This window comes from Hemicordylus capensis, chromosome 2 (genome assembly GCF_027244095.1).
Source record: "Hemicordylus capensis ecotype Gifberg chromosome 2, rHemCap1.1.pri, whole genome shotgun sequence".
NCBI classification, from domain to species: domain Eukaryota; kingdom Metazoa; phylum Chordata; class Lepidosauria; order Squamata; family Cordylidae; genus Hemicordylus; species Hemicordylus capensis.
In genome coordinates this window covers 95,832,033-95,848,515 of record NC_069658.1, presented here as the reverse complement: position 1 = coordinate 95,848,515, position 16,483 = coordinate 95,832,033, and the positions used below count along the sequence as shown (strand labels likewise).

At 43.9% G+C, this 16,483-nt stretch overlaps 1 protein-coding gene across 2 annotated transcripts; it reads left to right on the top strand.

The window, feature by feature from the left end:
* The first annotated feature begins 7,196 nt into the window (after positions 1–7,196).
* Positions 7,197–16,269, top strand: CTSL (cathepsin L). Of its 2 annotated transcripts, none has more exons than XM_053299950.1 (8): positions 7,197–7,354; positions 9,678–9,811; positions 10,967–11,089; positions 11,170–11,325; positions 12,841–13,065; positions 13,889–14,057; positions 14,736–14,853; positions 15,738–16,269. In XM_053299950.1, the coding sequence occupies exons 2-8, from the start codon at positions 9,686–9,688 to the stop codon at positions 15,835–15,837; spliced, it is 1,017 nt and encodes a 338-aa protein (XP_053155925.1). In that variant the 5' UTR covers positions 7,197–7,354; positions 9,678–9,685; the 3' UTR covers positions 15,838–16,269. The 2 variants fall into 2 exon arrangements, with proteins under 2 accessions (XP_053155925.1, XP_053155926.1); XM_053299951.1 differs by lacking the exon at positions 7,197–7,354 and adding an exon at positions 7,716–7,833.
* Positions 16,270–16,483: the final 214 nt, after the last annotated feature.

The window sequence follows — 16,483 nt, the reverse complement described above, 5'->3', positions numbered from 1 at the left end:
GAAGCAGAAGGGTTAAGCAGGAATCCTTACTAAGAGAATTGGTTATTCCAGTTTTCATCTGTGAAATGTTGGACTTGGCTCATCTCCTTTGATAACCTGAAGCAATGTGTGCTGCATGCACTTTATTATCTGCTTACTATTTGTGGTATGCTGAAGTCAGAATTGTATGGCATGCCACCCAGATTGTTTGGATATTATTAATATTATTTAAGTATTAATTATTTATTAATATTATTATTATTATTATTATTATACATTTATATCCTGAGCTTCCTCCAAGGAGCCCAGAGTGGTGTACTACATACTTAAGTTTCTCCTCACAACAACCCTGTGAAGTAGGTTAGGCTGAGAGAGAAGTGACTGGCCCAGAGTCACCCAGCAAGTCTCATTGCTGAATGGGGATTTGAACTCGGGTCTCCCCGGTCCTAGTCTAGCACTCTAACCACTACACCATGCTGTCTTGGCTACACCACGTCTCTCAGGTTTCTTGACCATGGGAGGACCCTGGTTTCATATGAATGGGAGACTACGCACTGTAAGATATTCCCCTGGAGGATGGAGCCGCTCTGGGAAGAGCATCTGTATGCTTGCATGCAGAAGGTTCCAAGTTCCCTCCCTGGCATCTCCAAGATAGGGCTGAGAGAGACTCCTGCCTACAACCTTGCTGCTGTGAGTCTGTGTAGACAATACTGAGCAAGATGAACCAATCGTTTGACTTGGTATATGGCAGCTTCCTATGTCCCTATGTCCCCAACACCTTCAATGATATGTCCCTATTTTCAAGGGTGAGTTGGTGGAGGATGTGGCAAGATCTTTTAGAGCAGTGATTCTTAAGGTGGGGGTCTGACAGACATTGCCGAACTACAACTCCCAGCATCCCCAGCCATAATGTATTGGGTAGCCATTGTAGTCAATTGTAGCAGATACAACAAAGAGTGTTGTGTCACCTCAAAGACTAATATATTCACTGTAGCTTTATCAAAAGCATGAAGATACTTACTATAGTGATTACAAGTGTTGGCGCCTTATTTTCCCTGAAACAGCAAAACTTAATTCTATAATTCCCCCCCCCCCCAAACAATTCCTTATATAAAAGCTAGTCAGTGTGCTCAGTGCAATGAAGCTTCATCCTGTTTGCCGTAGTGGTTTGGGGAGAAATAATCTTATGAAAGATTATTTGCAAAAATGCTAGCATAAATCTTGGAGAATCCTGGTTACTTTTTCTTCTTTCTGCCTCTCCAGAAAGAATTTAAAAACACCATGAGAAGAATTTGCATGATAAAGTTTATGGTTAAGGACTCCTGTGGAAGAAAACCCCATTTACACAAACCCAGTGCTGGCATCTCGGAAACAAGCAAACTACAGAGTCCAGGCACTGTGCCATTCCGCCCCCCCCGCCCCCCGTATTGTGCAATGTTACCAGGCAAAAAACTCCCGAAAACATTATTTCTATCGGTGAGAGAGAAAAGAGATCAGATTTCTATCTGGATGTTTTCTTGTTGATGATCCATTGCTGGTTCTAGTTGCCTTCTCTCGCTCGCTGCCGAAATATTTATTTTTAGCTTCTTTGTTACTATAATCTCTTAATATGCAGAGCATATGATATATTTCTTTTTATCTCAGTTCTCCTAACCACATGAGTATAATGACGATTCCCATTTTGCATATGAGGAACTCAGGCTAAAAAAAGTGACAGAACTTGTGCAATGCCTCCAGACGAACCCAACAGGAGTACACAAAGATTTATGCAGAAGCTTTTTTGAGTCAACAGTTACATTTTTGGAGTCAACAGTTAGTTACATTTGTACATAAGCTCAGGCTCCTCTCCTCCTTTGGTGCCTTTGACAGCAGCTTGATTTGCAGAAATCAGCAAGTGAAGCTTTTCACAGCACGGAGAGTAGCATTATGCCAATATCTGAACATCAAGCTGCTCTTGAAGGCAAGACTTCAACTGCTAGTTGAAAAGTTGGCAACCCATTGCACAAAACATATAGAACACACATTGCCCAAATCCCGGTATACATATTGTGTATAATAATAGTTTACTGTTATTGAAGACCATTGACTCTTCCCCCCTCCCTGGCGTATCTAGGGGAAATAGCGCCTAGGGCAAGCACTGAAATTGCTCCCCCTGTCCAAACATCTGATGCCCACCTTTCAGATAACTTTACCATAATATCAGCTGAAAAATACAAGTCAAGCTCGTTAATCTTTTAATATTTCTAAAACTATTTAGCAGTGGATGTAGCCAGACCAAAAAATGCTGGAAGACTACAAATTTCAGTATGCTGGGGCTCATGAAATACCCAAATACTATGTAGAGGTGTACTTGGAAAACTAAACAGAAGTGCCTAATTCTCTACTATGCATTGTAGCATCACTATTACATACGTTTTAAAAATAAATGGAGAATTGGACTTTTCCCAGATACTCTGAAAATAATTAAAGGATATGCAGAGCAAACTGTGTCACTGCTTGGAATATATTCTAGTATTTCAGAAAGACAGTTAAAATGAGAGAAAGAGAGCAAGAAACTCCCAATGGGCCTTAATACTAAGGATTTCACACAGATTCAAAGACAAACTCACCATTAACAGCCATATTATTAAGACATCACATTTAACTCACTTATCACAAGAAGCAAAGTAAGAGCAAATGAATACAATCCTAGCTCATAAGCTTCAGCTCAGTATTCACAAGCTCTGATTCTCTGTACATAGTGCCAAACTGAATATGTGTACAGTGACTTATTATATTAAATTTTTTACCTGTAGTTTGGGGGGCTTCCTAAAGGCCATGGGGTGGGGTCTGCAAAGGCTCCCCCTCTAGGCCCTCACAGGGACCATTTGAGCATGTGCAGTGGCCATTTGTAAAATATATATATTTTTTTAAAATGGCAGCTGAAAACAAAATGGTCACTGTGCATGCTCAAATGGCCTCTGTGAGGCCTGGCATGTCCTAGGGTCTCACAGAGGCCATTTTAGCATGTGTGGTGGCCATTTTGTTTTTGGCAGCCATTTTTTAAATTTTAAAAAATGGTGCCCCCTTCAAGTGGTGCCCAGGGCACGTGCCCTGCCTGCCCCAACCTAGATACGCCCCTGCCACCTTTGCCTTCTTTCTGTAGGGTGAAGCTGCTCAGCAGGCTCTTAAGGCTATCCATTTGATGCATTAGAGCAAAGCTATGCAAGTGATGTGGTTCCTGTAAAGAGCAGGAGAAGTTCCTGTAAAGAACCTCTACAGAAGCAGTTCCTTCCTGTAAGCAGCAAATACTTTCCCCTTCCTCTCTGACGTTAGTTCCATATTCCGTCCAGTGTGCATGTCATGGACCAGAAAAGGCCACACTAGACATGACATGGAGATCTGTAAACAGGACCTTGCATGTAGGTTTCTAAATATATACATTTAAAAGCAAAGGTGAGGAGAGGCAGTTTGATTCAGGGCTGCAGAGCTTGGGGACTACCTGTGAGATTCCCATATACTTGGGCCAGCCCACCAATGAGGCTGGGTGATGTGGCCTCCTCCAACCCGCACAGCCCACTGTCCCCACCACCGCAAACTTCACCTATCAATGGAGCACACATGTGCCAGCCACCCTCATTCTCATTCTCCTCCCTTCCTTTTCAAAAGGCAGAAGGCAAAGCAGCACAAAGTCACCTCCAGTGTTCCCTCCATTTTTTTTCATCTGTGTCGGAATGAATTTTGTTCTGGGCAGCAGTATCAAGGCATAGTGAGCCTGTGCACACACACATTCAAAGTGGGGCCTTCCTGATTCAACCTGATTGAGATCTAAAATTAACTGAGCATACATCAAAAAACATATGTGCACATGCACACTTTCTGATGCTCTGAACTGCCCACTGCCTTTTGATAAGGCAAGGCTGTTGCTGCTGCCACTTTAGGGGAATTGGCATGAGGAGGAGGAGGAGATTGGGTAAGGATTGATGCTGGCAGGGAAGGAGATTAGGTGGCAATTCCCTCCTTCCATTTTATCCTCACAGCAACCCTTTAAGGTAGGTTAGCTTATAGAGAGTGACTGGCCTAAGGTCACATCTATTGAGTTTCATAGCCAACAGGGGATTTGAACTTGCATCTCCCAAGTCCTAGTTTGAAATTCTAATCAAAAGAGGTGCTTTGAACACTCAAAAGCACTAAACAAACAGTAAGGATTATTTATTGTTATGCAGAACAGTCAGCATGTCTTTAAAGCTTCATGCAGCCCATTTCAAAGTGGTTTACTAAGAAGCAAGTCTCAGGTAATTCTTTCAACGTACTTCATGATGGAACATGTGTTTTCAATTACAGCCTAATCTTGTGCATACTTACTTGGAAGTAAGCTCCACTTTATTTGATAGGACTTATGCCATAAGAATTTTCTATACTACTGCATCCATGTAACTTGATTCTGTGCATGCTTATTTGAAAATAACCTGTTTGCTTTGATGGGACTGATCTCCAAATAAGCATGCCTTAGTTGGTTTCGCTTTAGCCTATGAACCTGATTTTAGGTGGCCAACAGCCATTTTGTTAAGTTAACAGAAACCAGCCCTTTCCACATGCCAAGCTTTGACACTTATGTGGAGATTTCCACAAAAACTTCCATTTCAAGGAATCCTTGACGCTCAACTGAGTGCTGAGAATGGAACAAGCAGGCTTTGATGGTTCAAACATTACCAGTCTAAACCAACCAGATTATCTAATCTACCAGGCAACTGTGGTATTATTTTTATTTAGGAAAGATTATTTCAATCAGTCAATCAATAGGAAAGCAGAACGCCTCACATGATTTCTGGAATCATGTGGTTTTAAACAAAACATTGAGCACTAGCAAATGTTAAAGTGGGTGGGTGATAGCAACACATTATCACTGTCTACTTTGTGAATGTGAATTCATTTGTGCAATAGAATTGCTAATGTGCCATTTGACTGATTTATTCAAAGGTAACATAACGATGTTAGTCTATCCTGTTTAAGTTAAGGCCACTTTAAATTCTGCATTCTTTTATGTATGTCGTAAATGTAAATGTGTAAATGTGTGTGGTGGGGGGAATTCAAGGAACTGCAAGATAGGGAACTTAAAGTATGTTTAATTTTATTGCTTATGAGACTTATACATAAGTTACCAAATACTGGATACAATCATATGGGTTTCTACCTGTGAGCAAGAGTCACTGATATACAGAGGAAGCATGCCCTGGTTCATCAAGAAAGCAGCCGAACAGAACTTCCTAACGAATTGCAACAGTGCACTGGAGAAGGGGCAATTTATTTAACGTATTTTTATACCGCTCAAAACTTATGTCTCTGGGCGGTTTATGCCTTCCCTTTCCCAAGAAGCCCTCTGTCACCCCAAAAAATGTCCCTGAGGGTTGCACAGCCCTTGGGGACATGTTTTTGGGTGGCACAGAGAGTTTCCTGGGGAAGGGAAGGGCGTCAATAATTGCCACTTCCCTACTGTACCAATGTAGTTACTTGGGAAGTTCTGTTGGGGCTGCTCTCTCACTGCACTGGTGCATCCTTGCTCTGTATGTCAATGACTCTTCGCTCTGTATGTCAGCCACTGCTTTTCAACGTAAGTTAATAATAACATAAAATATAATCAAACCAGTCAGTTCACACACTTGGTGAGCTTCTATCCACTTTAGTGTTCAGTAGAATTTAGGTCTGAGCTAGCACGCTCCAGATGAAACCACATATACACGTGTATGTTTAGGACAGAGGTCTGGCTTCGCTCTCCCTAGTAAATGGGCATAGGATTGTCATTATGTATTTCCATCCTATGTGTGCTTTAGAAATAAGGCCTACTGCGTTCAATAGGATCTCCTGCCTTAGAAGTGTGCACTGAAGCCCTAATGTGCCAGTCAGCACTAGTACTAGACAGTTGGAGTGTTTAGTTGTTTAAGATCAAAGGATCAAAGGAGGATCAAATTTAAGGAAATTTAAATGCCTCAAGTAATATCTAAATGACAGCGTGGTATTTTTTGTTAAGAGATGGTGTTTGGAAGTAGGAAGAATTCACATACCTCCTCATCTAGGAAACTGCCTTGGGCAAGACAGTATTGCCCAACCTCACAGGCCTGTTGTGAAACCAAACAATTATTCTGGGCCTGAGCTGCTTGAAGGAAGGGCAGACTATCAACAAAAGGTGTTGAAAGGTGCATATTAAGGAAAATAAACACACCACCCAGACTAAAAGAGGGTGGCTGTTCAAGAGTGAAGGGAGAGGCCATTGCTCATGCTTAGAGCAGATTCCTTACGTGCTTAAGATCCCAGGTTCAAAAAATGATCTATAGTGAGGCTGGGCCCGTTAAATCTGGTGCATTTAACATGTTACTGGGTTAAATGCACCACATGGTCTGACTCCATACAAGGCAGCTTGGTAGGAAATGATACACTTTTTGTGTAAATTTTAATCCATATATGCAAATATATCCATGTATTTTGTACGTTTTAATCCATATATTCCAGGGGATTCATTTTCACTTGGAGTGGAGAATGCATTTCCCCCTCAGGACAGGTGTGAGGAAGTTAAACATCAGAACAGAGTAATCCTACACTTACGTATGTAAGTTCTGTTGGCATCAAGGAGTTTTTCAGAGACAACATGCATAGGACTGGGCTGCGCAGGTCAAAAGCCAGAAAACAAAATGAAACATATAATTACTAGTTGAGGTTATTTCAATGGTAGTGAAGAAAAGTTTGATGAAGACCAATGGGGCTCACAGTACAACTTAAAAAACAACAACATACACAAGACTTTATAGATAAGAAGAAGTGACTGGTGTGGTTTGGTTTTTGAAGTGCTTTTACAAATCTTGAGTTTATGTGACGCCAGCCAGGGATCCTAAGGCGTCCTGGACACGGTTTGCACTGACAAATTCTTCACAAACCATTCCGACCACACTTGCAACTCCTGTCTGTCTTCATCCTTAGTGACTTGGGCCGTGAGTCAGTCATAAGCAGAATCATTCTGAAACCAATTATTTCTTTCCACAAGAAGAAGTTTCCTGTGCTTAGATCTGGCTTCTAAGACGCCACAAGCAAGCCAGAGCTACCGATGTCCTTGTTCTCACCGTCTTTCAGTAAACAAAATTACCTTCTTCCCTCCCCCCGGCTTTCCCAACAGCACAGATCCGGACGCCGCTCGCATCACGGGATCGGGAGTCATGAACTTTGCGGGATAAGCTGTAGCTCCGCCCTATCGCCTTCCAGCCAATCTGAGCTCAGGAGGGGCTGGGGCTTGCTGGGGCTTGCTGGGGCTGGGGAGATTTAGGGCAAAGCCCCGGTACCGATTCTGAGCAAGCGACGAGGACTCTGGATAGTACAGGTTGTTGGCGGCTCTCTCTCGTGTAGAAAGGTGAGTGTGGCACCAGGGGGAAAGGAATCGGGGCGATCCCCCGGTTCTCCGTCCCCGAGTGGAGTAGGGGGGTAGCTGGGAGGAGGTAGCCTTAATTACTGTTGTTGCCCGTCTGGAGACTTTGGCAAGAAGAGGGGAGACGCAGCTTCTTTAAACAGACAGACACACAGAGACCGTCTTGTGCTTTGCCTTCTGTAGCCTTCCTCTATTCTTGGAGGGCCTGAAATTGTAGGTACCCTTTTCCGAAAAGGGGGGGGAGTAGGGCTCCTCCTCGTCCTTCTGATGCTAGAAGGTCTCTTTTTGGAGCCGAGGTCCACACACACACACACACCGCGCATGGGTGCTTTGACTCCTTGAGGCATGAGCGAGTGTGAGGGTCTTGTGACCTTATTGTGGGGCGGGCGGTGCTGGAAGGAGGGGTCCGGGCTGCATTGGTGAGAAAGATCAATGCTTGGCTGCGTCTCCTGGACTCCGATGAGGTTCGTGCTTTGGACGTGCGGATGGGGGTAGCATCTTGTGTGTGTGTGCGCGAGAGCCCCACAAAGCGGTCTTGGTCCCCCGCTGATGAAGGCTGCCTGGCCGCGACCCTCCCTCGCCCGCCAGCAGCTCCGTGGTTTTGTTTATCTTCTGGCCGCCTCTGAGATCTGGGGATGCTGCGATTTCTCGCCCTCTGGTTAGTTCTGGGGTTTCCCCTTTTCCTTCCCCCGACCGAGGCCGCAGTCGACCTCCGCTTGCTGTTGCACAAGCGCTGTCCCGCCCGCCAGGCAAAAGCAGGGACGCTTCCCTTTCTCTCGTTAGCAAGCTGGCACCCGATCCGTAACTAAAGAGGTTTTTTTAGACTGGGCCCGGCTCTTTCTCCCCCTCCCGTCGGGTAACATGTGAGTGGGGACTGGCGAGTCTTTCCCCGGCGGCGGGGGCGCGCGTCACGTGCTGGATTCCGAAAGATCCCCCTCCTCCCTCTCTGCTATGCCCGCCTTCCCAGCCTTGGAGTTAGGACAGCGGAAGTGATTCCAGGAAAATGCCTGATGATTCATAGCGGAATCCCAGCTGTTTAGACTCTTGCAGAACATCTCTCTTGTTTTTCTTTAACCCACCGGGAACGGAGAGGGCTCTGTACGAAACGTATCTCCTATTAAATGACTGGAATTAAAAAATAGGTGCACTATTAATTATTTAAAGAAGAAACATCCAGCTCGCTCCTCCTCCCCTGTCATTTTGATATGTTGGCATTCTCTTAATCCAAATAATTATAGATGGTGACTCTTCTCTCTGCTCTGTATTGGGTGGTAGTTGGAAATGGCTGAGTAGAGATGGGCAAAAGCAATTAATAATAGCAAAACATGGGCTGAGGAAGCATCTGGCAAGAATACAGCGGCAGGAGCTTGTTGGGGTTTTTGCCTTGGTAGTTGCATTTTTATTCTGCCCTTTGTCCAAGGAGCTCAGGGCAGGTCTGTAACCAGCCTCAAAAAATAAATAAATTGGGGTGGGGTGGGGAGAAGAGATTGCAGAAGTCAGGAGAGGCAAGTTATAAAACAGTCAGTGAGGCTGAGAAGGAAAGTTAATTTTTTGGTGTGGCAGGTACACACCATATTACCAGCAGGCTATGGGCCTGGCTCATGGTGGCATCTATGACTTTCTAGTCCCTATTTTATCCTTGCAGAGGCCCTGTGAGGTAGGAATTGTCCCAAGCTTCAGGGCTAAGCAGCAATTTGAATCTGGGTCTCCCCTTTCAGACATTAGCCACTACCCTAGACTGCCTGAATAACAGTGCTTGCCCTGGGAGTAGCCCTACAGGGTATCAGTGTAATTTACAAAGCTTTCATGATCAAGACAGTCTGCTACTCATTTTTCACCTGCATCAAGTAATAATATGGAGCCTGCTGTGTACCTCTTATGCCTCTTACTAGTGAGAGGGCAGGAAGCAGGCCAGTTCCACCCTGACTCTTCTCTCTGGGCATTGCACCCAAAGAACTTGCCCTTTCCTCCTTCTCTTTAAAATATGCACATCTCTGGTAGATCAGAAGCCATTCTTGCATTGTGTCCTAGCTCTCTTACTACCTTTCTATTGTGTGTTTTTATATTGATAAAGCCTTTTCAAAGCTTCACTTTTTAAAGTTTTTTAAATGTACGTAAAGAATACTGAAATTTCAAATGTACATAGCTTGCACATAACTTTTCATACCATTTTGGTTTTTTAACTAAAGCGGTGAATGTACTTCTCTTCTGTGCTCTCGGCAGGGATTAAACTGTTGCTCTTTCTTTGTGAGCACGGCTGGAGAAAGAATTCCATGTCAAATAATCTTCCCCCTCGCCTCTCTTGCAGATTTCATCATGAAGTTGTATCTGTGTCTTTTGGCCCTAAGTTTGGGAACATGCTTTGCTGCTCCAGGCCTGGACCCTTCTTTGGATGATCATTGGCAGATGTGGAAGACATGGCATAGCAAGAAATACCATGAGGTATTGCATTGCAGGGTGTAGTTTTCTGTGCAACATCAAAAGCTGTTCCAAAAGGGTGTGATGGCAAAACACCTAACAAGGAATTTGCCATGACTCTGCTATGAGTATAATAGATGCTGAAAGCATTGGAACATAAGAAAAGCCCTGCTGAATCAGGCCTTGGACACTGCTTCCATCATCCAGTAATAGTGAGTCTTGCACTACACAAATAGTGACTCTAGCTGCTTGCTCAGTACTTGCATTTTTGCTTACGTGAATTGAATTGACTCTGAACTTCCCCAATGTGGTTATTTGTTTTGAGAAACCGTGGAACAAAAAGCTGTAACTGATGAGTACCAGGGCTTGGAGTAACTTAGATTCCATTAAAATAGGAACTTACAGCTGACTGTCATATGCTGAAAGAAGACTCTATTCCAGGATTTGGAAGGACTATTTAGAGTTATTTGCATAATTTCCTCTGTTTATTTCAAAGCAATAACTGTTTTAACCCCTTCCCCCGTTCTGTTTTTTTAATGTGCCCGCGTTTTTGTTGTATATACTTTGTTATATCATGAAGAAAAAATGGAATGAAGCTAATTGGCGGGGAGGATCCATTAAAATAGGTCAGGAGGAAATTTTATAAAACATTCTGAACTTGTTCTGTTCTTGGGTTAAAGCACTTAATTTAATTTGTACAGTATGTTGGCATGGAAGACACAGCTATTGAAATGTGCCCACTTTTTTCCTTCATGGTAATGGCAATATGTGTGTAGCAGCAAGATTGGTGTTAACATTCAAATATTGTGCCAGACTATACTTAAGAAAGCTGGACTATGGTTTGGCAAGCTCCACATCATCAAACCATGGTCTGCAAACAGTTGGGAAAGCAGAATTTGATACCATAGCTTGATGTAGGTTTGCAAACCATGGCTTATGTTGTTCCTGAATTGACTTGGATGTAGCTCTCAACTAGAGGCAGTTTTGCCATAGAAATGGGGGAAACTAAAGCAGGCAAGCACCTTTTAACTGTGGTTTATGTTTTGGAGCTCAAACTGTAGTTTGTCGTATAAACCTTAGCTGGAGCATGTCATGGTCTTGTCTGATGTCTGTCTTGCTCGTATATGTTCTGGTGCTAGAGGGTGATTGATGTTAAAATATATCTCTTGTCCTTTTCAGAGAGAGGAAGGCTGGAGAAGAATGGTCTGGGAGAAGAATCTGAAAATGATTGAATTGCACAACCTGGATCACAGCCTAGGAAAGCACAGTTACAGAATGGGCATGAATCACTTTGGAGACATGGTACGTATAAGCAAAGTGGTAAGACTTCCTTTATGAGTAATTATGTAGATGGCATGCTGACTGATTTCCTCTTGCTTCAGACTAATGAAGAGTTCAGGCAAGTAATGAATGGCTTCAAAAACACCAACTCTGCAAGGAAATATACAGGATCTCAGTTTCTTGAGCCAAACTTCCTGGAGGCACCAAGATCTGTGGACTGGAGGGAGAAAGGATATGTAACTCCTGTAAAGGATCAGGTATGTGTCTGAGCTTCTGTATTTGACTTACCCCAATTAAGGGACTGTTATGCATGCTAAGTTACAAAGTGGCCAAAGAATATTTCCTTTCCTTATCTCCCAGTACTGGGGTCAATCTTGCTAGTACAGGAGCACCATTTAGGGATTAAGATAAAGTGGAGGACCAGCCTTGTGATGCATCTAAAATAGTTTTGGAGCATCTGTTCCCCCAACCCTGATGAAGCTACCAGAACCTCTGCCTGGCTACCTTGTGACAAGTGTTTAGGTAGTAAAATGAATAGGACGGTTCTGGCTTGAAACGTAAAAAGAAACCAGGGGGAGCGACTGGCAGTGGACACTTGAGAGGGATGCTGGGCTGGACTGAATAGGGGCTGTTGCTTAATATGTGTGAGTCACAACTCTAAAGGTGCCTCTTGCCCGGTTAGCAGGTGCTGCATGCATACACATACCACTCTATATTGTCAGCACCAGAAAGGAATCTGCTGTCTGTTTCAGCTTTTCAACTGGGGTTTGAAGAAGCAACTGTATTCTGGCAGTGCTCTTGCTTCTACCTGAGTTCTGTTTCCTGGCACAGTGCTGTGGCTGTTAAGATTGCCAGCTCTTTTTGCTGACCTTGCTTTTATGCAGCTGTCAATTGCCGAGCCTAATGCGAGGCACTGTGTGGTCACAGAAGGTTATGGCCAGTCAGTGGAGAGAAAGGAAAACATTAACCTCAGAGCAGACGAGCAGATGCTGTAGAAGAGTTAATGTGTACAATGGAAAAGAGAAGAGCTGCTGTCTTATGGGATGGCAGATCAGGAGCTTGATGCTGAAGCAGAAAGAGATGAAGGCATGCAGAGGCTTAATGTGTGAAGTGCACCCAGTTTGGACAGTATTTTGCCCATCACCATTATAGTAATGTTTACTGTGGGGGTGACCAAGATAGTTCAACAACAGCTAGAGAACAGCCAGCATCATTCCCAGCTGCCATTCATTGAGGCTGTTCTCACGACCAGCAAAAATGGGCTAGGAGAGCCTAGCCCGCTTATTGTTGGCCGTGTAAACCATTGGGCTCACAGGCGAGCCTGGTGGTTTACAAGCGGCTAACCCACTTGTGAAGCCCTTCCCTTAGCTCTAACCGTGTTGCTGCAGTGCAGCTTTGCACCATGGCAAATCACAAGGAGACCCCCTCTCCGGGAGGCCAAAAAGCAGCCTCCTGGCTTGGGGGTCTCTCCAGCATGCTCTGTGCACTTGCGTAGAGCATGCTGGAACTCTCCCAAGCCCCCACTGACTCCATGACGGAGCCGGCAGTCATGTGGGCGGCCGATCCGGCCACCAGGGGAGGGCTTAATGATCGTCTGCAGGGAGAGCGAGCTTAGCCCACTCTCCCTGCAAACCCTCTGGAGGTGGGACTCACTGATAGTGAGACCCACCTCATTCTCTAATAGCTGGGGAACCTCAGGTTGGCTACCCTGGTACACTGTAACTTGCATGGCTTTAAATGACTGCATTTCTTGCCCGCCTCTTTTGATCTAGGGCAAATGTGGCTCTTGCTGGGCATTCAGCACAACTGGAGCCCTTGAAGGACAGCACTTCCGCAAAACTGGCAAGCTGGTTTCTCTGAGTGAACAAAACCTTGTGGACTGCTCTGGGCCTGAAGGAAATCAGGGATGTAATGGGGGTCTCATGGACCAGGCCTTTCAGTATGTCAAGGACAATGGAGGCATTGATTCAGAGGATTCCTACCCATATGTTGCAAAGGTAAAGGGACTTCTCACTACACTGGCAGCTTCCTTCTTGGTCCTTTCTGAACTTTCTTTCCCCTCCATTTCCTCTTTTCGACCTTCTAGGTCAAAAGTAAAGAATAAATTCCATATCTAGAAATGAATAACAGAGGCAGCAGCAGAAGATATTTCAAAATCAAATATACATAAGCTGGGAAGGCTTACCTGAGGTTAACCTCAGAAGCCAAGACCCAGCAGCTCAGGCTTCATTGCCTGTGCCAGCCATCTATTGATAGTAATGGGCACCAAAGGCAGACCTCTAGAAGAACCAAAGGGACACAACCATTGAGGTCTTCTAGTTCTAGACCCTGCAGAAGTCTTTTCCCCCCCACAACTTTGTTCATGTTTTCCCATCTCGTATTGCTTTCCTTGCTGTCAAGTCAAAAGCAATGTTGCCACAAATGGAATAATGGCTAGCTGCTGAATACAGTAATTATCACTTAACCTGGATTTCACCGTGTTCCAGAATCCATCTTCTACTTGAGAATGAAGAAATGCAAATAAAACGCTGTATGAATAATTTCACAAAGTATTTGGGGATGGAGAGACATTAATTTTGGTGGTTCATTTTTGAAGAGCATTTCTTGTCATGTTGAGCATGGCTGATGGCTTTTTATTTGGGCTTTTATTGGAACACTTGAGTTATCTTTTAATTTTTCACATTTATAGTCCGCTCTTCCTCCAAGGAGCCCAGAGCGGGTTACATGGTCATGTTTGTCCTCCTGTGAAGTAGGTTAGTTCTGTGTAGAATAACTTAATTTTGAAACCAGTATAACCAAACACTACTCTTCTTCTCAAAGGATGAGGAGGAATGCATGTACAAGGCCGAGTACAATGCTGCTAATGACACTGGGTTTGTGGACATCCCAGAAGGACATGAAAGGGCCCTTATGAGAGCAGTGGCTGCAGTGGGGCCAGTCTCTGTAGCTATTGATGCAAGTCACTCCTCCTTCCAGTTCTATGAGTCAGGTGAGGCTTTTTCAAAGTATGTGAAGATGTTTCTAATGGATTCTGCCGAATGGAGTATTCACTTTCCTTTCTGCACAAGGAACTGTATTCACCACCTAGGAAAACTGTCCTCTCAGGGGTCCAAAAATTGTAGCGGGCCTCAGTTGGCAAGCTCAGTCTGCACCAGCCCTCTCCCCACCCCACCCCCGGCATGTTGCAGGAGTGGTGGCACAGTAGGCATATTTCATTTAAAAAACAACCTTTCTCTTGCCTACACGTAGAGCAGAAAGTGGGGCCCTAGCATGCTGCACAGATGAAACAACACAACCCTCCCCAGACACTTCTGCACAAGTCAGAGGGTGGAGGGGATGTGGCTGGCTCTGTTGTTAGAAGCTGCTATCAAGTTAGTGAGAAGAGGAGACTTATGAAGAACTCTTAAGTGGGATCACTGTTGCTGGCAAGGGGATCTGAATTCCTGTGTCCTATTACACTGCTAGATGAAATGAATTGCTGCCAATATCTGCTTTATAAGATACACGCCTCAAAAGAGGAATTGCATCCAATTTGGGGCTGGAGACTTCCATTAAAACAGACCAGGGTGGCCAGACAGTTTCCTGCACTAAGCAGGGAGTTGGACTAGGTCTAATAAATCTGTGTTTCATCTCTTATGTGGAAGCTCATCAACTTCTCAATTTCTAGGTATCTATTATGAGCCAGATTGTAGTAGTGAAGACCTAGATCATGGTGTCCTTGTTGTTGGTTATGGCTTTGAGCATAAAGATGAAGATGGCAAGAAATACTGGATTGTTAAAAACAGGTATTACATTTGTTTCCCACTTTTCTTCCTGGCATGCTGCTCGTGTATGCAGGGGTGGGGTGTGTGTGTGTGTTTTCTAACTGGTGGAACATGCAGACCCTCTATCCAAATCCTGAAATGGTACAAACCATGAAAAAGTTTCCCACTTGAATGTGCTGAGCATATAAACGAGGTCTAAAAGATAAGGATGTTTGGCTGGAGTCAGGCTAGTAAACATTTTGTGAGTTACTGATGTATGGTACTTCATGTGAGCACACTTGCACAGCAGGACCCATAACAAGTGTGCTGACAGATTAAGGAAATATTGTTCCTTTCTCCTTCATTCTTGTTGGGAGGTTGAATAGATATGACCACTTGAATAAAATGTCTGGCCGTTTTAAAGTTTATCGGTCAGAAACCATCCTCTACTCTTACTTATACCTTTCTCAGCCAAGATTGGTTTCCAACATTGCTTTTAATTAAATTTATGTTACCTTGTTCATGTTACCTTTGGTAACGTAATTAGGGCTACAGGATGTGGTGGGGAGGATCAGTCTCTTCTTCCAGTTGATACAGTTACAGGGTCTTCCTTTGGAGGAAGAGGATAGGAAAGATGCCAAACCACCCCTCAGCAGATGGCCCCTACAAAAGGAATGGGAGCCACCCGATTATCTTGTGACGTTGCATGATTACTTTTTTGTCTGCCTTGCTTCTGCCGCAGATCTCTCTTATCTCAGGTCCATGGCTTTGATTGTTATATTATGATGCGTGCTACCTTGAATGCTTTAGAAATACCTTAAAAAAACAACACACACAAAAAGTGTCTATAATGTGACCAATAAGTCTGGATGCAGCTCCTCCAGATCAGAAAGTCTCAACACTTGGTTTTTATCCTGTCTCTGCAGCTGGAGTGAGAAGTGGGGTAACCAAGGCTATATCTACATGGCTAAAGACAGAAAGAACCACTGCGGAATAGCCACTGCAGCTAGTTATCCTCTGGTATAGTTTGCAGAAAAAAGCAGCGTCCAAAGTGGAATAGTCACAGCAGCGTTAAAGTTGACAGAAGAAGAGCCACTGGAATAAGTGTTACACCTTCCTGATCTCTGTGGAACTTGCTGAGTATTCCGGTGTCAGGAAGACTTGAACTGACTTTGAAACCCCATGTCAATAATACATGTGGTTGTGTTTTATTTCTTTCGTTTGACTTGTGATTTTATTGTTTACCTTGAACTCTCTGATGTTTACTTGATGGCAATGTGCCCCCCCCTTTTTTAACTTAATGTAGGTGTTGCTTATTATGTAAACAAGCTTGTAATAGCCATAGTTTGCAACCTAGTAAAATCCTACAGATTCTCCTTTTTATTACTTTTATTTTTAAAATGGCAACTTGCACAAAAAGCTATAACTTTTAAAATAAACACTGAACATTTCAACATCCAGGTGGGCTTTGTTTTTTTCATTTTGTACTCCAAGCCTCTCAGTCATCTATGGATCAACTCACAATTTTGATTTCTGAGATAATGAATACTGTTGTGAAACTAACTTGTTGGTCAGAGCAGTTTCTATGAAAGAAAGGTGGCTTCCTTCCACATGCCCATTATAGCGACTTCCTCACTATTCTTTCATATTCTGTGTTGCTTAGTTTGTCCAT